Source organism: Acanthochromis polyacanthus, chromosome 4, assembly GCF_021347895.1.
Source record: "Acanthochromis polyacanthus isolate Apoly-LR-REF ecotype Palm Island chromosome 4, KAUST_Apoly_ChrSc, whole genome shotgun sequence".
NCBI lineage: Eukaryota > Metazoa > Chordata > Actinopteri > Pomacentridae > Acanthochromis > Acanthochromis polyacanthus.
In genome coordinates this window covers 34,038,157-34,063,088 of record NC_067116.1, presented here as the reverse complement: position 1 = coordinate 34,063,088, position 24,932 = coordinate 34,038,157, and the positions used below count along the sequence as shown (strand labels likewise).

The window sequence follows — 24,932 nt, the reverse complement described above, 5'->3', positions numbered from 1 at the left end:
GATCTTATTAACATATAATTTTATGCAACAAAACTTGGATCTTGGCATTGATGTAGATACAACTTCATGTGCCACCCACTTTGTTCCAAACAAGTTACAATCAACCCATAGTTGACAGCACTCAGTGGTAGCGGCCTCACTCAGAACTGGGCTCTGGCACACCATAAAAATTGCTCAGAAAGAGAGCCCAAAGCAGCGACCAACACTGAAACGATTTGCTGCAACAAGCCAGATCCACTGAGACCCCAATCCACAACAAAGGATTGTGGATACAATGTCAATGTCACTGGACCCAGACACTACAGTCAATGGTTCCATTCCCATGACCCAACAATTAAGACCCAACACAATCCCTTCCCCATGACAGCATGACAATATGCTTGACCACTCAGAAAAACTGGTTGAGGAACATCACAAAGAGCTAAAGGTTATTGGCCTGGCCTCCAAACTTTCCAGATCCTTGTCTCATCATGCATGCACAGGATCCATGGAAACACACCTGATCCAGAAGGATCCACAATGTACACCAAAGGATCCAACATTCAGTACTGGATACCACAGCACAAGAGGTACCATGTCCATGTCCTGATGGGCCTGAGCTGCTGCTGCAGTTGCATGAATGGAAGCTATTTAATCTTATATTTTTTAGCTATGCTAGCATCGTGACTCTACAGATCATGTCCACCTAAAGGCTTGATCTGTTGGCGAGTCAAAAGATATGTAATGGATTTCAGTGACATCATGTACAGATGCATATTCTCCACAGGAGGAATCCTACTGCCTTTAATGCTGCACTGACTTTTCCTGATGAACTGTCATGATACAGTTGTGCATGGTGCCCAGCAGATGAACCCTTAATTCCTCCTCTAATAACACTGACAGATCAAAACTTAAATTTATCCAGTATCTTACAGCCTTCAAATGTACCGACATCCCTGCTGTGCATTGTGACCTTCAGCTCTACATTGTGTTTACAACTAATTAGCAAATCTTTCCATGTTAGCAATCCAAACCAATGTGGTGCACATTAAAATTTAAAAAAAAAAAAACCCACATCAAGCCAGATTGTGTCCAAACAGAATGGGTCTTTATTCAGGAAGTGAAAGAAAAACAAAAGATTGTAATCAACACCCCATTTAAATACAAAACCAACAAAAATAAAAATAAACGTGATATTCATTTTGCATATCAAAGAACCATTCAGTAATTATTACAATCCAAACACCTCATAAACCACTTTTGTGAATCTATACACAAACTCTGATTTAAAAATTAGTCACTTTAACAATAAAATTACAAATATTTAGCTTTAAAAATAATTAAACTCAAAATAATATCTTAGCAATTAGCATCTTAAAATTATATATAGTGTATTTCCACATAAAAATACAAAATAATACCAATGACATTTAAATATGAAAAATTATTCCAAGAATTTTGCTACTATTAAATGAAATAAAAATGCGGGATAAAACAAGATGAAAGGAAATAGAAATATGCATGAAAAAGTCTCTCCGTTTGTTAGCAAAACACTATCCAAAATAACTACAATCATTTACATCAGTACAAAGATATCTGGATTTAAAAATACTTGCAATGAAAAAACGGGGTTTATTTTTCTGACAGTAAAAAATGACACTGTGGATCAGAAATCTGCAAAATATGCAATGAAAAAAATAAATCTGCATTAAAAAGGTTTACACTGTAGTTCTTACTTTTATACAAACATTAGAAACAGTATTGCACATCACAACACAGATTCGAGGTTAGTCAGCCTTTCAAAATGTGTTATATTCAAGTTTCAGAGCATCTACGAGGACAGGCAGCTGGGGCCTCGATGCGACAGGGGAGAATCTCAAGTGTCTTCCCAGAATATAATAAAACCTTCATGTTTCCTTCCTTCAAATGAAACGTGTCGTGTATCAAAATAAGAATCCACCGTATATCAAAAACTTTGATGCTGTTACTAATGACATGATTCTTTTATCTCTGAACAGAACCGCTGGACATAATTTGGGGGGGGGGGGGGGGGGGGGAATAAATTGTAATATTAATCCTATTTAAATAGAAAAATACAATCAAAATCAAATTGTTTTTTTATCTACAAAAATAGTGAAATAAATATGATTTTTTTACACACAAAAAAACAAGGACACGTACAGAACAAAGTAACAGTGTTTAACATAGAAAATAGAACCTCACAAAAACAGCACGAGTCAAGTGTTACAGGTGACAATATTCAAACATCATCGGACGCTTTGAGAACTAAAGCCACGAAGGAAGGGGGGAGAGGTGGCGGGGGTGGTGGGGGAGGCGTCCGTCAACTTTTAACTTTTTTTTGTAAAAGAACGCCTTTTCGACTCCCGATCCTCGCAAACATCCAAACTACATTACGAATATATTAGAAAAATCTTGGATTCTCGCTCTACTCACATAGAATGTGGACGACTTAAGACCACTGCTTCACGCTACATCTTAAATAATCATGAAAAAATAAACTTTAATAAATCATCTGCAAGGATTATAAATAGGTGGAGGCTTCAGAGAGTCGACATCTGCACTGAAAGCACTCAAATGGGTGAATTAGAAGAAGAAGACGAAGCAGGGTTATAGAAAAAGTAGTGCATAATACAGACTATAAAAAACATACTGAAGGGCCAGTGATGGGTAAGTAGTTGACACAAACAAATCAAATCATACTATGAGTAAATAAAGTCTCAGTTTGATTAAGGTTTTTGTAACAGTACACACTTTGAAGCCTGAAACACTGATACCGAGGAGCACACACACGACGACACGACACTTGTACAGTACCGAACGGACGGCCGGGACGCCATCCTCACAGAGAGATTGTCCTTAAATCGTTTTTTAAAAAAAAAGTCTTTCAAGGGTCGAGGTGGAAATCAAACGATATAAACAAGGAGAGTTTAGCATGCCAAGAGACCTTCGTCCTCGTGAGACATGGAGATGCTTCATCTTCCAGTAACTGGGCCACGCAGCATGAGGCCCGACTGTTTCTTTTACAAAATAAGCGAAATGAAAAGAGGATGCTTATTAATGCGACCCAGTTAAGTCTTCCAAAGTCTTTTGGTTGCATCCAGAGCGATGCTGTATCAGATTAACCTTTGGAACCACGCACAGATATGGGACGGGAAGGGTGAAGGCAGAGATGTTTAATTCTCCTAATCTGTTGGTAACTAAACTAGAGCCTCAGTCTACACTACGAACAGTCACACAGCACATGGACGACACACAAACACAAACCACTGAACACCACTCTGCTTCAGATTTTTTTCTATTTTCGTTTTTTTGCCATACAAACCACCATGTCACAAAATGATGGCGTCCACTAAGTCTACAGTAGAACCGATATCACTTTTTTTGTATTGTTAGTATGTAAACGGATCAAACAACAGAGAAACATCAATGCATGCAAGTTTAAATATTCTTTTTTTTGTAGCTTCATCTGATTTTTTCCCTCTTAGGCATCTGTAACTGATGATCATGCTACTCACTATAGAATTTGAATTATAATTTCAGTAGTTTGTTTTATTTTTTTCCTCACATCTATCCTGCATGCTATTTGTGTAGCTAAGCCTACTGTCATTGCATGCACTCTAACTCTTTCTATGGCAGTGGGGCCATAAGTGGTTGAGTGCATACTGCATTTCATTTTACATGATTCAGGTTTATAAGTGGCATTAAATATAATACCTACACATCTATTCATATATATGTATATATAGCAGCAAAGCTTCTAAAATAGCTTGTTAAGTATAAATGTTGAATACAGTTAGCAGAAACCAGATTTTGTATTTTGAGGTATCACTCTACGGGTCAGTATGAGCGCAAAAATAACCCTATTATCTTCTTTTTTCTTTAATAAACTCTCTGACAAGAAGAAAGAGCCCATTGCATCATTAAGAAACCACAGTTTTTTTTTTGTTTTGCAGCTGAAAAATGTGTCAAATTTAAGCTTCCTATCATTTTGCTACCTTTGGTTAATGACCCGGGGCAGGCGCCAACATTATAAAGAATCGTGTTTTCTTTTTTTTTCTTTCCCAGAAACAAGTGTGCACTGAACGCACTGTGGGGTGGCTAGCAGCAGACAAACAGACAGACAAGCTGCCCCCATGCAAAAACATTCCCGTATCTACTTTAAATCTCACATACAAAAATAATAATAATAAAAAAAGCTACAAAAATCAATCTCTTTTTAAATCTCCTCTTAGAAAAGATGAAAGTACCACAAAAGAGTTGTAGAGTTGTCAGAGCCTGAGATGTGAGGGGGGGTTTTGGTGAAAAACTGAGGCTTGTGGTGTTTGGCTGCTACAAAAGATATATAGATATATATATATAGTATATGCTGTATAGTGTTACGTACTTGATTATACTGATAGCTTAGGAAAGCAGGAGAGGCAGAGCGATGCTCTTTTTTCCTGTTGTTTCATTTCCCTTTCCCCCAACTGTGTCACCGTGGACGTGGAATCCATCTCTAGTTCCAGCGGAAGTGAATCTGGCGGGGGCGGTCGGCGCCTTCTTTGACCAGCGGCTTGTGAAACTCTCGTCCGGCCCTTGAGTGGATGTTGGCCCAACAGAACTCGCAGTAGTACTGAAGACAGGTGACGTTAGCGCAGAAGAAAGGAGCGAATTTCCCTCCACAGCGAGCACCCTGGCACTCATCGCAGAGCTGATCATCCAGGACATAGGGCTTCACCTCCACCTGCAGGAGCACATTTTGGAGGAGACATCGATGGGACGTAAATACAAGCAGTAAACATGTGGATGTGCATGAAAGACTGAGGCTTAACACAGCAGAAGCAGGGAAGAAAACTAATTCATTCAGCCCTATTAGGCTCAACATAGCAGCAAGATGCTACTTTTTTCCATCTTCACTGTAAAATAAACGAGCAGATGTGTAAGTTTACAGCTGTGTATGTATATATATTTTTTGATATATATATATATATATATATATATACACACACACACACAAATATAAATATGGATGTGTGTGTGTCTATATATTTATATATACATATTTATATACATTGAAATAGTTTTTTTACTTGTACACACGTGGACAAAATTGTTGGTACCCCTCAGTTAAAGAAGGAAAAACCCACAATTCTCACTGAAATCACTTGAAACTCACAAAAGTAACAATAAATAAAAATTTATTGAAAATTAAATAATCAAAAACAGCCATTACTTTTGAATTGTTGATTAACATAATTATTTAAAAAAACAAACTAATGAAACAGGCCTGGACAAAAATGATGGTACCTCTATAAAAGATTGAAAACTATTTGACCAGAGTGACATGATTAACTCAGGTGTGTCATTTAATTGACATCACAGGTGTTTCCAAACTCATAATCAGTCAGTCTGCCTATTTAAAGGGAGACAAGTAGTCACCCTGCTGTTTGGTGAAAAGGTGTGTACCACACTGAACATGGACAACAGAAAGCGAAGGAGAGAATTGTCCCAGGACATCCGAAAAAAATGATAGACAAACATCTTAAAGGTAAAGGCTATAAGACCATCTCTAAACAGCTTGAAGTTCCTGTGACAACAGTGGCTCATATTATTCAGAAGTTCAAGACCCACGGGACAGTAGCCAACCTCCCTGGACGTGGCCGCAAGAGGAAAATTGATGACAAATTGAAGAGACGGATCGTTGGAATTGTATCCAAAGAGCCCAGAGCAACCTCCAAAGAAATTAAAGGTGAACTCCAAGGCCAAGGTACATCAGTGTCAGATCGCACCATTCGTCGTTGTTTGAGCCAAAGTGGACTTCATGGGAGACGACCAAGGAGGACACCACTGCTGAAAAAAAAACTCATAAAAAAGCGAGACTGGAATTTGCAAAAATGCATGTTGACAAGCCACAAAGCTTCTGGGAGAATGTCCTTTGGACAGATGAGACCAAACTGGAGCAACTCTATGTTCATAGACTCAAAAACCAAGCATACGAAGAAAAGAACACTGTCCCTACGGTGAAACATGGAGGAGGCTCAGTAATGTTTTGGGGCTGCTTTGCTGCATCTGGCACAGGGTGTCTTGAAAGTGTGCAAGGTACGATGAAATCTGAAGACTATCAAGGCATTCTGGAGAGAAATGTGCTGCCTCGTGTCAGAAAGCTTGGTCTCAGTCGCAGGTCATGGGTCTTCCAACAGGACAACGATCCAAAACACACAGCCAAAAACACCCAAGAATGGCTGAGAGAAAAGCGTTGGACTATTCTAAAGTGGCCTTCTATGAGCCCAGATCTGAATCCCATTGAACATATGTGGAAGGAGCTGAAACATGCCATTTGGAGAAGACACCCATCAAACCTGAGACAACTGGAGCTGTTTGCTCATGAGGAGTGGGCCAAAATACCTGTTGACAGCTGCAGAACTCATTGACAAATACAGAAATCGTTTAATTGCAGTGATTGCCTCAAAAGGTTGTGCAACAAAATATTAAGTTATGGGTACCATCATTTTTGTCCAGCCCTATTTCATTAGTTTGTTTTTTTAAATAATTATGTTAATCAATAATTCAAAAGTGATGGCTGATTTTGATTATTTAATTTTCAATAAATTTTTATTTATTGTTACTTTTGTGAGTTTCAAGTGATTTCAGTGAGAATTGTGGGTTTTTCCTTCTTTAACTGAGGGGTACCAACAATTTTGTCCACATGTGTATATACTGAAATGTTTTTTATTTAGAATAATTTTTTCGTTTAGTTTTTGTTTATCAGTACAATGCTGAGCTTTCTGTAACGAAATTTCAGCCAACTAGTGTATGTTCTGATTGACAACAAAGTGGCTATTCTATTCTATTCTATTCTATTCTATTCTATTCTATTTTTCTGTTGTCACACACACAAAGATTGACACTTGCATTCAAAAACTGCATTATGTACTCTTCACGAAAAGTAAAGAATTACTGAAAAAACAAAGGCCGTACCCGCTTATCAATGTCGCCGTGCTGCAGCTGGACGAATCTCGCGCTGATGGCGGCGATGTAACTCTGCTGATTGGAGAAGGCCACTCGTCCTGCTCCTTTGGGATACTTGAGCTCTGGATCTGTGTCGATTCCTGCGTAGCAAACTCCACCATAGAGACGATCCATAATCATGGCCAGCTCGACTAGTCAAGAGGTGAGGACAAGAAAAGGTAAAAAAAATAAATAAATGAAAATTTAAATCAGTGACAAAATGCAGAAAAGATGTGGAAGGAGGTGGAGAAGTTACATAACAGGATGTGAGACAGAGCAGAAGCTGTCCAGCTGTGGATGTAGACGGAATTTTTCAGCTCTCATGTCACTCTCTTTAAACATACAGCTGATCGTCTATTACAACGAGCTCCAGTCTGTCAAAATGTAGTCTGACTCACTGGATGCAGACTTTGGGTATAAGCCTGCAATTTCACATAACTTTCCCCTCCCTTCTACTATCTGGGCGTTACCGTTCAAAATCCCCTTAGCTACAAAAATTAATTACTTGCTCTCAGTGGACGAGGGACGCCTCCTACAAAGATGGTCTTGCGGGGATCAAGGGGCTGAGATCCGTCCATCACAAAGTCACTGTCGCTCAGGTTCCAAGGTCGAATTTGCACCTGGAGAATAAATCACGTCTCATTATTCAGGAAAAATTGGCCTGGCCTCCAGGCACTGTTTTTTCATCGCCATGAGCAGCTGAACTCACAGGTTTGTCCTTGATGGTGGGGCTGGAGACACACAGGTAGAGCTTCCCATCCTCCTCCATGCAGGCTTCAATCAGAGCCTGCACCGAGCTCTCCTCCTGAAACAGCAGGAACGCGTATCCTAGGAAACACATACATTACAGAGCCTCAGTGTGTGCATTGCAGAAAAACAGACTACATATCACAGGCTCTCACCTTGGTTTGTCAGTATTAAATAACACCTCTTTGCTTGTGTCGTTGCTTCACACCAGCTAAGCTCATCCAAGATATAAATATGTTTCATATAAGCGGCTTGCTGCTTTTTCTAATACCTTTAGGTGGAAAGTAGGATTTGCTCTCTGCTTTGTGCGGCCAGTCCACCACCAGGTGACCAAAGCGACGGAAGCTGGAGGTTATTTCATCTGAGGGGGAACAATAGACGGGTAAGGAGAGCAAAAAGCAGCTGAATAGAGCAGAAAGGCCAACAGCACAACGAAATCATGAAATATTCTCTCTGAGCCGTCCTCACCTTCGTCTATGTCCGGAGGCAAACCCCCCACAAACACCTTGCGGGAGAAGCGCTCGATGCGCTCTCCGTTTTGGTGGGGGTAACAGTTGGGGGATCCGAGGACACCCGGGACACCCTGGTTGCCGTGGCCGTCGTCGAGGAGATTGTCATCAATAGGGAAGAGGGAGGAGCGGCCTGATGGGGGGAAGAAAGGAAGGTGAGGCTAGAGAAAATGTCAAGCATGCCATTAAACACTCACAAGCAGAAGCATATACACACACAAACCTAATCTCAGTGAAATTACACTATCCGCCTCTTCTTTTTGCTGTTTTTCTATCTCCGCTATGACAAGGACACACTCAGAGAGGCTGTCGATAAAATAATGTTCCTGCTTTTATTGCAGTTTAGCGCTGAGTGTCTGTGAGATAAAGCACCAGCTTAAAGTGAGGATTATGCACAATTTAGTTTTTTACAGATATGAGACTAGGACACGCAATCATGTGTGCTCCACTCTGAGCGGTGTGGCAGATAAAGGAGGTGTGGAAATGCAGGATGAGCGGGGCAAAGCTGTTAATATGATGGCTGAGCAGTATGGAGTCCCAAAGTGTTCAATATTAAATAGACTGCAAGCTAATATGAAAGAAACTGTGCGACATATATAAATGGAACAATAAATAGAGAAAGAAATTACTACGTCTCCTCATTTTGTCATAACAGCGTGACTGATTTTACACTCGCACAAATATCTAGGTTATTTATATGTTCATATACATGATAAATACTACCCTAATCCTGGTTAATGATTGCTGCGTGCTGTTTGTGCAGGCGTCTTTTGATATTTCTAGCACAAACCTGCAATTTAATCTGATGTTTCTGTAACTGTTGGCTGAAACTAAAATTAATTTGATTGCTGTTGCAGCATGGGGCAGAAATAAGTGCTGTTACTGCAACAAAGGCCAGAGAGGAATGCTGGCGAGAAAATTGATGATTGTGTATGGTAATAAAATTCAGTACAGCAGCTTATTATTAATGCAGCACAAGCAGTGAACTTGGCAGGAAAACAGGACCAAGCATGACAACATGTTTCTGCATTTTCTGCATCACCAACTGAATGCATGCATGTTCACTGTGATGCTTACAGTTGGACTACTTGATTGGCTTCATTCTTTACTAAGCAGGTGTGGATATATCCTACACTGTAATTCTGCAGTGATCAGAGACTATCTTTAAGAAAAATACTGGCGTTTATTAAGCCGAGTCAAATTCCAAATGTATTGTACAGAACGTAATTTCTCAGAGGAAACGAGTGGCTGAAGTTCCACCTGCACATGTAGTCAGAAACAATCTGGTAAATTTCTAATATATGAGTAAAAATCAGCTAAGGAGTAATAATGTGTAACAAATCATCTAGACATTCAAATTCTTTTATTGATTAATCAAAGGACATTTTATTACACTTTGATGATTGCCTTAACAATAGAAACACATGAAAAGATAGTAAACTAGGCGCGTTTTTGACAAATAGCCTATCAAGTTTCCAAAATTACGCTTATGTATGTTACTTTTTGACGGAAAAAAGTGAACTTTTTTCCCGTCAAAAGTAACATACAAAAGTAACATACATAAGCGTCATTTTGGAAACTTGTCAAAAACGTGCCTAGTTTACTATCTTTTCATATGTTTCTATTGTTAAGACAATCATCAAAGTGTAATAAAAGGTCCTTTGATTAATCAATAAAATAATTTGAATGTCTAGATGATTTGTTACACATTATTACTCCTTAGCTGACTTTTACTCATATACAATATTGTAGGGTCTTACCTTAATATTTAAACTTACTATATACATTTGCAATATACCTAATATTGTATGTTCTTAACTTTAAAGTTTAAATGAATCTGCTAAATTTATATAAGATACAATATTGGAGTATCTGAACACAATATTTAAACCTGTTACATGCACTATTGAGATAACTGACTTGAATTGACTAATGTTGACATTCTCTGTTTTGTACTCTTGCATTTGTTGTCTTCTTGTTTTCACTTTATCTTAACTGCTCTTTTGTTCACTTCTAGGTATCGTGCTTTTGCTTTGTCTATCAACACACTTTGCAAACCCTTGTTTTCAAAAGTACTATACAAATAGCATAAGTATTATTATTATATTAGTAAGAAATAATACATCTTTACACTTTGGGGTTCCATAAAGCAGAGGCACAGCCATAGTAATTCAGATATGCGTGACCAACTCTGAAACCCTTCCCATCATTCACGTCTGGATAATACAACAAAACCGCTGCATTTCTGGTCAATAATTTAGTATTTACCACCCAATCATAATTTACTGGGAAAATTTTCAAATTAATAATTATTAGGGGTGTGACGAGATTAAATCGTGACGATATTTCTCGTTTAAGTGAAAAGCTGTCTCGCGGGCAATAATATGTGTCTGCAGCCGGATGCTGTACGAATACGCTTCTCCTCGCGGGCACACGGCAGAAGCCTATCAGACTGTGAGCTATGTAAACATCTATTTGTGACCTATGGGGGCAGTAATGCGCCTTTGCTGCGTCTAGTCTGCCAAAAACTGACAAAAAGAAGGAGAAGGAATACAATAGCCAGAAATGACGTCGGAGTCTGAAATTAGCATCGAAGATGCCCCCGCCGCATTTAAGTCGTTTGTGTGGGAGCATTTGGGTACCCAGTGGAGATCAACGGCAACCGAGTGACGGACAAGACACGGACAACATGTAAGCAGTGTAAGAAAATAATGCCGTACACCGCAGCTAACACGAGCACTATGCTAAGACATACAGAACTACCATAGCTGGCTAAAATCACCTGCACCTGTGATGAAAGCAGCTAAAGGCCAGACAACACTGACTGACGCCTTTGCACCTAAACTTCCAGACTCAAGCGCCAGGGCCATGGCAATAACGAGAGAAATCGGCGTTTTCATTGCAGCTGATATGAGGCCGTTTTCTGTGGTAGAAAACCCGGGATTTCGGCGACTCTTCCATATACTGGAACCGAAGTACACCATTCCGTCAGGTACGCATTTTACACGCACAGTGGTCCCGAGCCTTTATAAAGAGTCGAAGACTAAGGTTAGCACTTTTTTACACTCTGTATTGACAGAGTAGTACTTTGGTTACAGTTTTGCGCATATTGTTTGCGCATTAAAAAAAAAAATATTTGTGGAAAGGTCAACAGTTAAAAGCTCATGCTTCAGTCATGCATGGATATAAGTTACAAAACATTTCAAAATGCCCGTGCATCTTTTTGTGACTGTCAGATAAAAAAAAAACTCTGTCCAGTTATATATTTTGTCATTTTAGTTTTCTTAAAGAAATGTGAAAATATCGTCTCGTTCTCGTGAACCCAATATCATGTATCGTCTCGTGAGCTGAGTCTGTCACACCCCTAATAATTATTATTAATATACATTATAATTATACATTACATTATAATTATAATTATACATTAACACTGCAAAAATAAATCAATATGCTACCAAATTTAAAAGCAGAAAGACAATGAAGTCTCACTCCAGACTTGAGGCCTCAGTTTGGTATGGATTAAAGCAGTAAAACATGCCACATAAGAATAAGCCACAAGAAAACAGACGGTGTGAAAGCTGAAATTACCTCGACGTCTCCCATAGCTCCTGGCTGCATGTAGAAAAGTACAAGAGTGCAAGTTTCAGCGGCGAAGACATTTCTCAGAAGGCAACTACACACTTTAATCTGGACATATCTCATGACTTCTTTATCCGGCCACCCATAAATTAAGTCAGTTGACTGGGATACTTTAAATGGCTTACATCCTCCTGAGACCCAAAACAAGGTTACATTCTTTTTTCCCATTTTATTTTCTGTTATTTTTTTGGTATATTTCCTGCATTCTTCTTAATCTTGTCCTAGCAACTCTCTGCAGTAAAGCAAACATAGAGAAAAAATAGAAAACGGCATGCACTTTGAGGTGACACAGAAATAAAAATCTGAATCGCATTTATGTGTACGTCAGGCACACACAGAAAGCTCTGATGCCTGTAGATGACACAGTTTCTACGGCTTAATTAGTATTTTTCCATTAAAGGTTCCAAATCAGATGGAAGCCATTTGGAGCAGCAAAAAAAACAAACTTGTCGAGGACCAACGCCACATGTGTTACATCACTGAAAAGCTCTGGACGTCCTCTGCCGGGAACAACAAGTCTCACGGCAAACAGCGGCCTCAGAGAGCCAAAAAAAAGAGGACAAAATTAATTTCTGATTACTGGGTTTCAGGAGGAAATGGAAAACACTAGGAATAATTTAAAAAATATAATCAAAAACATGCTGGTAGTTATTTGCAAATGCCGTATGACCCAGATTTATGTGCTGTTGAGATAAAGCAAGATTTTTTTGACAGCAATATGATGCGTGCCCACAACAATTACTCTGTGGCATTGAAAGCTTGTGGTGTGTTCAAAGTCCTCACGTAACAATGGAAACAATCCCCATCATGTGATTATCAGCACAAAACATTGTTATTTTCGATTTTGGGTTTGAATAAAGAAAATCATCAAAAAAAAGCACCGTTAGGGGATCTTTGAAGAACACAAAACACCGCAGAAAATACAATTTAAGGGGTCCAGGGTAGCCTGATGTAGAAATGTTGATGACAAATGAAACTTTATGCAGTGTTTATGGCATATCTGACAAAAAAAAGCATCTTCTGTGAGTGTGCTTCTAATTTGGCCAAAACAGAGGAAGCATCATGAGAGCTGGAGACGCACAGGGAGATGGTGCTAAGAGATAATTACCATTGAGCATGAGTAGGCCGTCAGCCCCGGGGTTAGGGCATCCCACACGGCCTGACATGAGAAACACACAAATAGGGATGAGACACCGAGCAGATGGAGAGGACAGGGCGAGGCCAATGCGTGTTACATGGGAATAAACACACAAAAACACACACACAAAACACTACACTTCCTGTCTGTGAATGTGTTAAACAGCACACGTCTACTCTGAGCGCTACGGTTGGCAAGATGAGGAACAAAAGCTGCTTCTATCCCCAAAGATGCCACTTATGTCGGGTTTCCCACCAACCTACGATGCAAGACTTCATTTATATTTCAGCTATAGCAGAAAATATTTGTCATTAAATTAATTGGTTAAAACTGACGATCATTCTTAAGTAAAAATGCTTCTCTGAGGTGAGAATTTCTTGTTTTCTCCAATAGGACTGGATATTTAGTTATTAGTTATTTGGTCTATAGAATGTATAAATGTTAAAATGTCAGTCAATGTTTCCCAAATCCTAAGTTGGCCTCTTCAAATGTCTTGTTTTGTCCACAACCCAAAGATATTCAGTTTGTTGTCATAGAGGAGTAAAGATCATGTATAAAAGGTCGGAATGGGCTTTTTTTTCTTTAAAAAAAACTGCTCAAGTGAATTAATCGATTACCAAAAAAGTTTACTTATTTAGTTTTTTGAGTAATCGACAAATAATGGCATCTATTCTTTCTAAACCATCCCTGACAAGTTTTGTGTTGCTGGCTGAGCAAAACAAGCAATAGATAAGATAACATTCTGCAATTTTACCAATAACTACAATAACCCTCTGTGGCAGCACTAAATTGAATCACATTTGAGGTTGTGTGACACTTTTTTGGAGGTTGTTTTATCAGATAGCAACTCATATTTTTACCTGTGTCAAAAATGTGTTCTTTGAAAAAAAAAAACAACAACCCCAGTTTCTGATATTTTTGTTCCGAACTGAGAGGAATTTCAGTTTTTATGTAATGCTTTTCAACAAATATGTATATCAGGCTTTAACACAAACCGCTTTTTTTCCTTATGTGTGGATTTTTTTATGGAATAATGATTTAAATCATTCTGATGGCATCCGACTTAGTGTGTTTTTGTGCCACTTTTTAGCCCTTCAGTCTAGATAGAGGTTATAAATATTAACCACCTCATGTAAGCGCAGTCACAAAGAAGACACAAATACGTTAGGAATTATTCATGGATTTTAAAAACTCTCCCATCCAACTGACAAAAGCCTAACTTTTCACTCGCAGCATTACTGTGCCAGTTGATGTTTTCTTGTGTTTTGGAGCCTTTAGCCAGAATGCAGCGTTGTGTTAGCGGCGGCGATGCTATAAATGGCAGAGCACGCCCCTGCAAACCCTCCTCCCCTCTCGTCTCCTCTCTTGGCTGTCATACACAGTGTGTGAAAGTGTGATCACGTCTAAAATTAGTCTGGACCCCCCCACCCCCCACCCCCACCTTCTTTGCCGTGCACACTGCCCATGTCCTCTCCATCTGCTCCAGCAGGGAAAACAAGAAACTGACCCAAGGAAGGAGGGCACGGGTTGAGTAATATTTGCAACCTGCACAAAGATTATAGTGATGCTTGCACACAAATGCAAAAAGCACTGACTTAATGCACTAATTGATTTTACCACTGATGTTCTTTCTCTTTGGTGTTTTAAAGCCAGAGTGTGTCTGACTGGTGAGGCTGTAAATGAGCTACCAGAGGAGGACGGTGCAGACATTTGACACTCCTCCTCTGATGTCCGGCAGCTGAGCGCAGGAGGCCAGAACAGTGTCACACTACAGTACATTCTTTGCTTGCTGCTGCCAAGCTGTGAGGAATAATTCAAAAGAAACTCTGGACTATTTATATCTTTAAATCCCGACTCGTGTGATATGTTCACACCAATAACTAATCGGAGACATTCGCCACTGTTTCCTGTCTTTCCTGTGCTTGGCTCCTCGGTCAGATCTGTGTGCCACCCAGGTTAAGTAGCAACAGGATCAGAGCTGGAAGGTCGTGTAAATGTGCAGCTGGTGGCACAAGTATTAGGCTCTCAGCGGGGAGAAAATAAGCTGGTGTGTGGAAAAACAACACAGCTCCGGGAGCAGCGGGCCCCGTCGCTTCCCCTGCACGACGACGCCATTGCTTCTCCCTCTGACCCCCGCAAAGCAACGCTGAAAAGGAAAACGGCCGTCTTACCTTTCATCGGATCCTGCTCGGCTCGCATGATGTCAATCAGAGAACTCTCCAGGGAGTGCATGTTCAGACTGTCGTACATCCTGGTGCGGTCCTGCAAAGAACAAAAAACAAAAACACAGGTGTGAGGGTTTTATCTCATCGAACCAAACAAACGGCCGAATCCTCCCGTTTCTAACACTTTTGTGATTTGGCTTATGAATAATAAAGCCTCCGGAGGTATTTGGCTTAACATGTAAGCGATTTAAGTGAGCGAGTGCCTCACGCTTGGATTAACATTCTTTCCGTATTTATTCACTTTAGCAAGGTGAGTTTACCGGTGGGTTCCCCGGGATCTTTGGAGCGATTCCCAGAGGAAGGCGGGAGAGAGAATGGAAACCAAAACCAGGAGTGGCATTTAGCTGCAGAGCTGAGATGGAGGCCATGAGTTCATCCGCAGGGCAGTGTGATACGTCTCCTTAATGACCAGCTACAGCAGACTCACATGTTCATATTCTGGTGACTAGCGTCTGCTTCACCACACCCAGCAGAACACCAGGCTGAAGGTCAACTCACATACTTGGATAGTGCATGGTTGTCTGTCTCATGTTTGGTCGCATTTTTGCTTTTATTTGATAGAAACATTAATTGTACGGAAAGAAAGAAGGGAAATGACATCAGCAAAGGTCAGATTGGCGACTCACCCATGTGGTGCCAGCCACTCGGCTATGGTTTCACATTTATTTTTAATGCAACAGAGAAAGTAATTTAGAAACTAGAGTGACGAGTTACATTAGAGTGTATGCTATATAAATGAAGCTTAAAATGAAGAGTCTTTACTTGAAAGTGCATCACTGCTGCACTACAGCAAGACTGCAATATAGAATAGCCACCTTTAACACTTTGATGCACAATGTGGGTCAAATGTGACCCCTTTTCCATTGAATTTGGGTCACTTTTGACCAATGTTGTGCATCAAAGGTTTAAAGGGTGTCTTCAATGAAATTACAAGAAGATATATTTACTATTTGACCTCAAGTAGTGTCTATCACTGCAGGTTATTTTGGATGATTTTTTCCAGGTTTTGAAATATCTCCGTCTTCATTACAACAGCAGGAAACTGGAGTTTCATTTGCAGCGTTCAGGAGTAACTTCATTTGATTTAGTACAAAGCTTAATTTACCACCTTTATGAAAAGTTTAAACCATATTACATGAAAATCTCTCCGAATATGATGTTGGTGTCATTGGACTGAACTGATCATTTGAAACAAAGTTCTGGTTGTCAGTCAGTCTTTTTGGCGTTTTCAGGACAGGCCAAGGTTTTATGAAGGGTTTGTGTTCATAAAACTGTTCTGATATATAGGATGGGGAAGAAAAATGTGACTTACTTCATCGACACAGTGTAGTTTAGGGTGGCAGCATACATCACAATTATTTGCTTAGTTGTACTTTTGATAATGGATGAATCAGTTTGAGTCATTTTAGAAGAAATAAGGTTAAAAAAAAACATTGATGCCTGCTTTCTAGATTTAAATATTCTCTATTCTCTCTAAATATCTTTGGGTTGTGGACAACAGACAAAAGATGTCATCTTGACTTCTGGCAACACAACTTGACATTTTTCACCATTTTCTGGACCAAGCAACTAATTTATGAATCGAGAAAAAAACATAATACTCAACAATGAAAATAACCTTTAGTTGCAGCCCTAATTAACAGAAAGAAACACCAAGGGTCCAGTCCTCTTACACTCTTACTGAAAGGGGAGCTTCTTTGTTCCTCCTCCGACCTCTGTGTGATGTTAAAAACATGACACGGTAGAGATACAGCCTGTCACTGGCTGCCAAACATAAAGCAGAAAGGAAGGAAGGAAAAGACTTGGAATCTGAAAAATTCTGGGTCCGACACTGTTTATGGAAATTAACAATCCATGGAGTCAGGCCTGTTTCCTGGAATAGGAAGCGTTGTACTTCTTGGCACTGATGCTACTAATAATTTGAGCTCATAGCAACAGTCATAGCATTTGGTGACACAATTATTCAGGTGATATCATTAGTTTAGTCTGACTGAGTCACAACACTGTTCTTCCTAGAACTGATTTATGTTTTTATTATTAGAGCACACGGTCATTTATTAACCCAATTTATGGATTTAACTGCGTATTAATTATGTGCAGAGGTCCTTCAGAGACACGCTGAATCACAAACTGTGGTGTCCTTTAAGCGAGAGATGCACTCCTCAGTGCAGTATTAGACAATTAGTGCAGTTTTTCTCCTTTGACATCAGTGAGAGCCTCTTAAATAAAGCCTGAGAATTAAACACTAGAGTATTAGAAATAATAACCTTTGAGGAAATTACCCTTCCTCATAAATGCGAGATGAGAATCCGTTCAGATCGATATAAAGCAAGTCAAATACCGCTCTTTGTATGTATGAACGTGCTGCACATTGTTGCAGGTGATGCACACCAAGTGGAACTTCAAAAAATGAGATTTACTTGCGTGAAATGTACACGTCTAAACAAGAAGCTACAGATGTGCGATTCTGCAGCTGTGAGGAGTTTTCAGTTCAGTTAACAATGATTTTCATTTATTGATTAATCTATTGATGATTTTCTTGACTGACTTGTTGTCAGTGTTTCACAAAAGGCCAGATGGCGTCTTTAAATGTCATGTTTTGTCCATAACCCAAAGATATTCCATTTTTTTAGTCACAGAGGAGGGAAGAAAGGGAAAAAATATTCCAAGTTTGATGTTTTTTGTTAAAGAATACATTCAAATTGAGTGATCAAAACTTATGACTAATGGAACAGTCAGTTAATTGTTGCGACATCCTATTCAATACAAAAAATAGATAAAGCACAAGAAGACACGATGTTGATGTCAGTGTTGAATCAGTGACAAAAACAGAAAAAAAAAAAATCATCTAGGTTTGAGAACCAATGGAGTTTTTGCTGTTGGCAGTAAAATCAGAGCAACAGGTTGTAAACATACTCAAATGATGACCATTTCCCCAATAGAGGACAGAAATAACAGTCGCATCATTCAGAATACAGTCCAACAGCATTTAATGGTCTGATGCATTTAATGTGTCTGACCCTTTACTACATAAACAGCAACTCGACAAATATAACACAGAATAATAACTGTAGTTCCTCTGAAAGTGCTCAAAAAGAGCTTCAGCGGCCTTCACACCTGAAACAGATCTCATCTCCAACATGTTAAACTGACACAGCCCCCGCTTTGATACACCTCCAGTGAAACCTGCCGAGGTCAAAGCACCTCCCATCTGATTGAAATACTAACCGTGCTGCCGCTATTGTGCTAATTAACATCTACACGCTGCTGGATACGTCTAAAAACTGCTGGGCTTTAAGTTTCCCTGTTGATAAAAAGGACTGTCACTCAGTTTCTATGGAGACAGTTAAGTGAAACTACCTTCATCATTCCATCCGTCTGAACTATAATCCAGTATTCTGTCTGGAAATGAGTTCCTACTACCAATAAAGCTCAATTTAATCTAATTTACTGACTGTTACATTAATAGAACATGGAGATACCTACACCTGTGCCCCTACTTCCTTGTATTTATTTTCTCAACCTACAGGTTTACATGGAATTTATGCACTACTTTAAACCATTACTTTAGTATATGTTCAGCGATGTGTTAAACTACTGTTTTTATCGTATATTTACTTAAAAGAATAAGCATTCTCACTGTCTACATAGACACACCAGCACATATGATACTTCTACTAGATCTTCAGTTGTATTTGCACATCTCCTACTGCACCTTTAGACACGTTTGATGTCTGATTTTGTGAATGCGTCGACAGGACTGCTGCTAAATGTTCACTGTGCAATGACAAAGGAGTTCCATGGAACTGAGTATGCTTTTGTCACAGGTTCTTTCCCACAGTGTGGAAACAAAAAGAAAACCCGCCGCAAACAAACATTACAACAACATGCAAATCCACCAACAGCAGCCGAATGTAACCCAAAACACGTACCTGCAGAGGCAACAAGGTGTTGCTGTTGCTGTCTGTGCGAAACATGTTCTCCTCTATCCAGGACTTAGGCCCCAGCGATCCTCCAGAGCGTGGGAACTTGGGAGGAGCGATGACGTTGCTGGAGAAGGGCTTCTTCAGGGGCGAGACGTGGCTGACCGAGCCAGGTACGCCCATGCCGCTGCCTCTGCGGTGGTCCCGGCCCCAAGACATCCCCCCGGAGCCCCAGCCGTTCCCCTGGTGGCTGCCCCAGGGAGAGGGCTTCACCATGGGCTGTGGACGCACCAAGGAGAAGGCGTCAGAATAAGCTTACACACCTTTTTGAACATTTTTTTTATTGGACATATGCACCATTTCTACTTCCTCCTGAGCTGTAATTCTATCCTTTCTTTTCTCCCTCATCAGCTACCAGCCCAGCTTGATCTGCTCCTGTAACGGGGTGGGTAGATAAGAAGATTTAGGGCTTTAAGACTAATACTAAGTATCCCGTGCGCTGCAACACCACCACTGTAACTTCCACACACTCTCGCTCCACCTAGACCTTGTGTCCCCTCTTAAGCATCATACATTCAATCACATCGTGCTTAATCTCACGTGGAAATCATACATGGGGGCAATCAACTTTCTGTTTCTTCATCGTGGAAGACTGAATCCTAGTGCTTAAAGAATGGTTTTTATAATCTAAGAAAAACAGGACAATGTTGTTGTTTTGAAAGGAAATGGAAACTCACTGAGGGGTTGATTGATAAAGAGCCACTCAAAGCACCTATTTTCTTGTTTGTGCTGCATTTTCTTGTTGTTTATCCTGCTTTTTTTTTTTCTTGTTTCATGAAAATGTATTTACACAGGGCTCACAATCGAAGTCAGAGGTCAGTGGAAGAGCAGCACCACAGATGCACTATAGTCACCCCAATGAGCAAGTCACATGAGAAACCTGAAGCTGAAGGCCACCAACACATAAGCCCTGCCTCGGCATAACTGGAACGTCCATGTAAGCTTCTAGCTGTCGCTGTCTCTCCTCGGGCCGCCGAGATACTAGCTGTTTTCATCTCAACCCAAATAGGCGCCCATTTAGGACACCAAAACCCCTGCGAGCCCTTTTGTATTCCCACTGAGCGAAACCACAAGACAGGGATGGTCCGGTGCCATGTGACTGCATCCCACTGCCAGCTTCCAGCAGAAGAACAACAGCTAGATTCAGTGATGCTCCCTTGTTCCTCCCCCCTCCTCCCTCCTGCCCTCTCTCCCCCTTTTTGCCTCAAGAATAGTAACTTGAGCTCTTGCATAATGTATTTTTTTAAAGCAATGCATTACAGAAAATAAACTATCTTCTGTCTATCGTGGCTGCTCACACAATCACAGACACACAACTCCTGAGGCCTTATCTGTGTAGAGTCACAAGATCCCCCCCTAATAACCTGAGTACATGTTGAGGTGGCCTTTTCAAAGAATAATGCTGATTCAAACACACTAGTTGTTGAGGGTTTTGGTGTTTATTTCTAGGCCCAAACATGAGTGGAAAGCCGTGCCACTTCATCCTCCCTGCAGCTCACCTGATGTTGGTTGTAGTTGTTCCTCTGCTGCAGGAAGGCGCCTTGCTGGGGGTGCATCTGGGGACTGACCGGAGACCTGCGGCTCTGCGGCTGCTGAGGGACGTTTATCTGGGGCGAGAAAGGACCGCTGAAGCCCTGCACGTTAATCCCGGCGCACGGATTAGCTGACACCGGCGAAAAACTCTGGAAGAAGGCCGGGTTGATGGAGGAGGGGACACCTGGGTAGAAGCTGTTGTCGGAATCCGCGTTGGGCATCTGGTTGATGGCATTGGCGTGGATGGGGTTGATGGGCGGGGGCGAGGAGCTCGTCTGCACCGACCAGGGGGTGCCGAAGCCGGGGAGGGACGGCGAGGACGAGCCCCCGCTGGCGCTTTGCATCTCCTGGGTGGGGAGGTTCGGGAAAGCAGCGCCGAGACCTCCGGACAACATGTTGCCGGTGCTGCTGCTGCTGCCATTGCCGTTATTTATATGGTGGGCGATGGGGGAGTCCATTTGGATGGCGTTTGGGTTCACGGAAGCGGGCGTCGCTGCATCGGCTTCAGCCTCTTCCACTAGAGAGCCGCGGCAGTCGGCAGCGCTGGGCTCGGGCCGGGAGGAGCTCTGCCTCTGCGGCAGGTGACTGAAGCGTCCCGGGGGCGGAGGAGGGGGCGACTCCGCGGGGCTAAACTCGGCGTGCTGACTTAACTGCTGATGTATTTTTCTGCCGTGCTGAAGGTCACAGATTGACTGCGTCGGGACGAAATGATCTCGATCGAAGTCGGTGAAGGCGAGCTGCTGGTTCAGATGGTTGTAATCCGGCGTGAACGAGCTCGGCCGGCCGTCGTGGTTGTCAGTTTGATTCGCTTGCTGTCCGGATCTGCTGCTGCTGTTGCTGCTGCTGCGGTCCTTCTCCTTGGTTGACGGGGGTAACTGCGCGGTTGTCACCCCCACAGGCTCATCCTGCATGTTTTGCTGATGCGCAGCAGCTGACAGGAACAGCGGGGACACGGCGGCGCTGCTGAAGGGCGAACCGGGGAGTGATCTGTCCGCAGAGAACCGGCAGGACGTCGCGTAATATCCGTGCGCCGACTTAGAAAAACACCCAAACCCGGCTTTTAAATGAAGCAGTTACGCGATTGGAGATAATTTACGCACCAAATGAGATCTGACCGACAGGAAAAGGGTCTGTGAAGAGGCTGGAGAGGAGGGGGTCTGGCCTGTCTGGCTCGATCTAGTCGTGATCTGCGATTTTTTTGTTCTTTCTCGGTGATATTATCATCAGTCTAAAAAAGACCGAGCTGGTTCGGCCTTGTGCGCTAGCCGAGCCTGTGCGGTGCCATTCCCTGTCCGACCGTGCTACCCCCTCCTCTGGTTACCGGCTGTGGTGCTGCGGCAGAGGATTAAAGATCCCCGACTGAACCGACGTCACGACCGCATCACGCCTCTGTGAGCCCGCCTCGAGCCTCCAGCACCGAGCTGCAAAGAGGACCGCATTGTTTACGTCACTTTTTCATTATTCATAAAGTGCAGTAGGCCTACACCCTCACCGAGGCCCGGAGAGTGGGGCGACTTTACGCCGTGGGGCTCATTAACGCTGCTGCTGGTGACCCTGGAGGAGCCCTGTGGCATCATGTGCACACTCCTGAGCTGTCATGCAGCATAAAACGCCATAGTCCCACTAGTTTTGTCACATTTATAATGCAATATCCTCTTTTCTGTTGCATAGACTGACGTGGCACATCCACAAGCCTCATCCTGGATGCATTTCTTTCATGTAATTCAACTTCAAACGTAAAATTTGCAGCGTCACATGATAATGATGACGCACATTTCATCCTCCACGTTTCCTCAAAAAGTGCCCCAACTGCGGCTTTAAATATTAGCAGACTACACACAGGTTTATTCAGCTTATGCCCATCAGTATTCAGTCCACAACCACCGCGTGTGCGTCTGCGCCAGCGTCACTTTACGCACGGACGCCAGCAGCTAAATATAGTTTTCTATGTCAGCGCGTGTCAGGGGAGATGAATCTCCATCGCCTGTTCCGAACTCAAAGCTGACAGCCAACCAGACCATATCTGCCTTGTAAATGAAAACGGCCACCAGCAGCAGTAGGTACTCTGTGCTTCACCTGCTGACATGGTGTATTTCCGTGTGGATGAAAAACATAAAAGTGAGTGTGAATCATGAGGTCTGAAGAGAAAATCATCAGAGGCCGATTCTGATCTGAGCAGCATTCACTTTAAAATACAAATCAGTTGGGAAGTAGAGAGATGCAAATGAGTAACACTTAATTTCTTGTTTGGACATAAAGGCCCACTTTTGTTCTATTAGCCCACTTTGTGTTATGATACTAACAGAGGAGGAATACTTCTCTTTTTCAGTGCTCCAACTGAACAAATCACTACAGTCTCTGTGTGTGAATGTGGTCTCTAATGAGGAGGACAGATACCGGAGTAGCAAAGCAATGTGCATGATCAACCTACCATCTGCTCCCTGCTAATGATGATGGCTTATCTCAGCTCAAACTACACACAGCTTTCCGTCCTGCATTGTCACCTATACAATGCATTTTTGAAAATCAAAAGCTTGGTGGCAATTTTTATAACGTCACATAAAACTCAAGGAATATTTTTAGTCAAACTGTTATGTAGCTGATTGTTATAACCCTGAAAGTCTGCCAAGTGTATGCACAGGAAGGTTTTTGGATTATGTACATTATCATTGCCATTGTTGTATTGTTATCCATAGGTGCTACAAAGCATTTCCTGCATGTACAGAAGTTTTGGGAGCTTTGCAGTCCCACAGTCTGAGTGCATTAAACTGATAGCTGACAGCATTTTACTCTGATCACTGATGTCTTATTTTTCTTCTCCCCTCTCAGTGCACCTTGAGCTGTTTTGGGCAGTAAGAAGACACCCTCTGGAAATTCCCCATCATAAGGTCCCAGATGGGACGATCCCACCAGCGAGGGGGCAGGTGTGGTGAACACGGTTGGTGCTGAGCACCAGTGATTAGCCAGACCCCAGTAAGTGCTGCAGGGAGTTAAATGGGGCTGGCTGCCAGCTGCTGATGTCTGCTGATGAGGAGCTGGGGGAGGGTGGGTCAGCCAGTGTGGTGGGTGGAGGCAGGGGTGGTGTTCAGGAGAGGAAGAGGGGGTCGGGGTCCGTTCTGTGACTCCCAGCTGCCCTTCCACATGCAGAATCTGACACATCAGTCCAAACCTGAGCATAGTTCTGAATATTTATTTTCACTCTTGGATGTAACGGCACCTGAATGTGTCAGGGGAACAAATGTAAATGTGTTTCTGTAGATGTTCATTAATGTGCAAAATCCAGAAATTCACCATCAGTTACTCTACGGTTCATAGTAGGGATTGACGTTTTGTTGTTTTTATGATCGATACTGATTATTGGTAATCAAGAAAGGCTGTTGACCAATATTTGAAACTGATGTACATTAAATGTAATGTTTTACCAGCATGTGACAGCAGAAAACCTGTCATTTTTAACTAGGTTTCTTCATTAATAAGGATGACTATAACTGAGTATGTAAAATAGAAATAGGAGTGATTCAATTAGGATGCTCTCCTCTGTTTATGTGGGACTGGGATTGATCAGTTTGTCTCCTGCCGCTACGTGTGCTGTTCTTCTGTATTTCCTTCACTGTTCTGTCACTTTTACTGCACACTAAAGTCCATCTTTTAAAGTAATATACATTGTTTTCTAGACTCTGTTTCAGGGTCACTTTGGCTGCGTTCTTACTTAGCAACTAGTCATTAGTGGGCTTAGCCACTGTGTAGTGTAGCTAATTTCCTGGTTTGGGGCAACAGCTTGTGTTTCTTATGAAATTTTTGCAGTCGGAAACGTTTCTGAGAGCACAGAGTGATGACAGACAGAGAGAGGAAGCTGCATCAGACCTGAAATAATACATTTTATTAATCAATAATTGTTCAATAAAAATACAGATACCGATAATCAGAAAAATGCCACATGTCAGCTATGACAATCGGCCAGGCCAGTAATCAGTCTTTTCCTAGTTTTTATAGAGACCTTACACCACCAAATACACTATCTTTACCACAACAAGGTATCTCACAGTTTTCATCTTCTACACTTGTTCCTATTACTTCTTATTCTTCTTTCATGGATGTGTGGATTGCTGCTTGTATGCTGTGTAAAAGGAATTCTATTCTATTCTCAACATAAGAGCAGAAATATTAATAC

General features: G+C 41.6%; 1 protein-coding gene and 1 long non-coding RNA gene across 4 annotated transcripts; one reads left to right on the top strand and one right to left on the bottom strand.

The window, feature by feature from the left end:
• Nucleotides 1-1,065: 1,065 nt before the first annotated feature.
• On the bottom strand, nucleotides 1,066-22,164 carry cpeb2 (cytoplasmic polyadenylation element binding protein 2). 3 transcript variants are annotated; one of them, XM_022199494.2, is made up of 11 exons: nucleotides 20,728-22,164; nucleotides 19,178-19,447; nucleotides 15,192-15,282; nucleotides 12,991-13,041; nucleotides 11,832-11,855; nucleotides 8,203-8,376; nucleotides 8,006-8,095; nucleotides 7,697-7,815; nucleotides 7,493-7,607; nucleotides 6,958-7,139; nucleotides 1,066-4,723 (listed from the first exon to the last, which is right to left on the bottom strand). In XM_022199494.2, the coding sequence occupies exons 1-11, from the start codon at nucleotides 21,670-21,672 to the stop codon at nucleotides 4,496-4,498; spliced, it is 2,289 nt and encodes a 762-aa protein (XP_022055186.1). In that variant the 5' UTR covers nucleotides 21,673-22,164; the 3' UTR covers nucleotides 1,066-4,495. The 3 variants fall into 3 exon arrangements, with proteins under 3 accessions (XP_022055186.1, XP_022055187.1, XP_022055188.1); XM_022199495.2 differs by lacking the exon at nucleotides 12,991-13,041; XM_022199496.2 differs by lacking the exons at nucleotides 11,832-11,855; nucleotides 12,991-13,041.
• A 5-nt stretch (nucleotides 22,165-22,169) lies between these two features.
• On the top strand, nucleotides 22,170-24,418 carry LOC127533607 (uncharacterized). Its single transcript, XR_007941371.1, has 2 exons — nucleotides 22,170-22,879; nucleotides 23,591-24,418. It is a non-coding gene; the product is annotated as an uncharacterized LOC127533607 (long non-coding RNA).
• The last annotated feature ends 514 nt before the right edge of the window (nucleotides 24,419-24,932 follow it).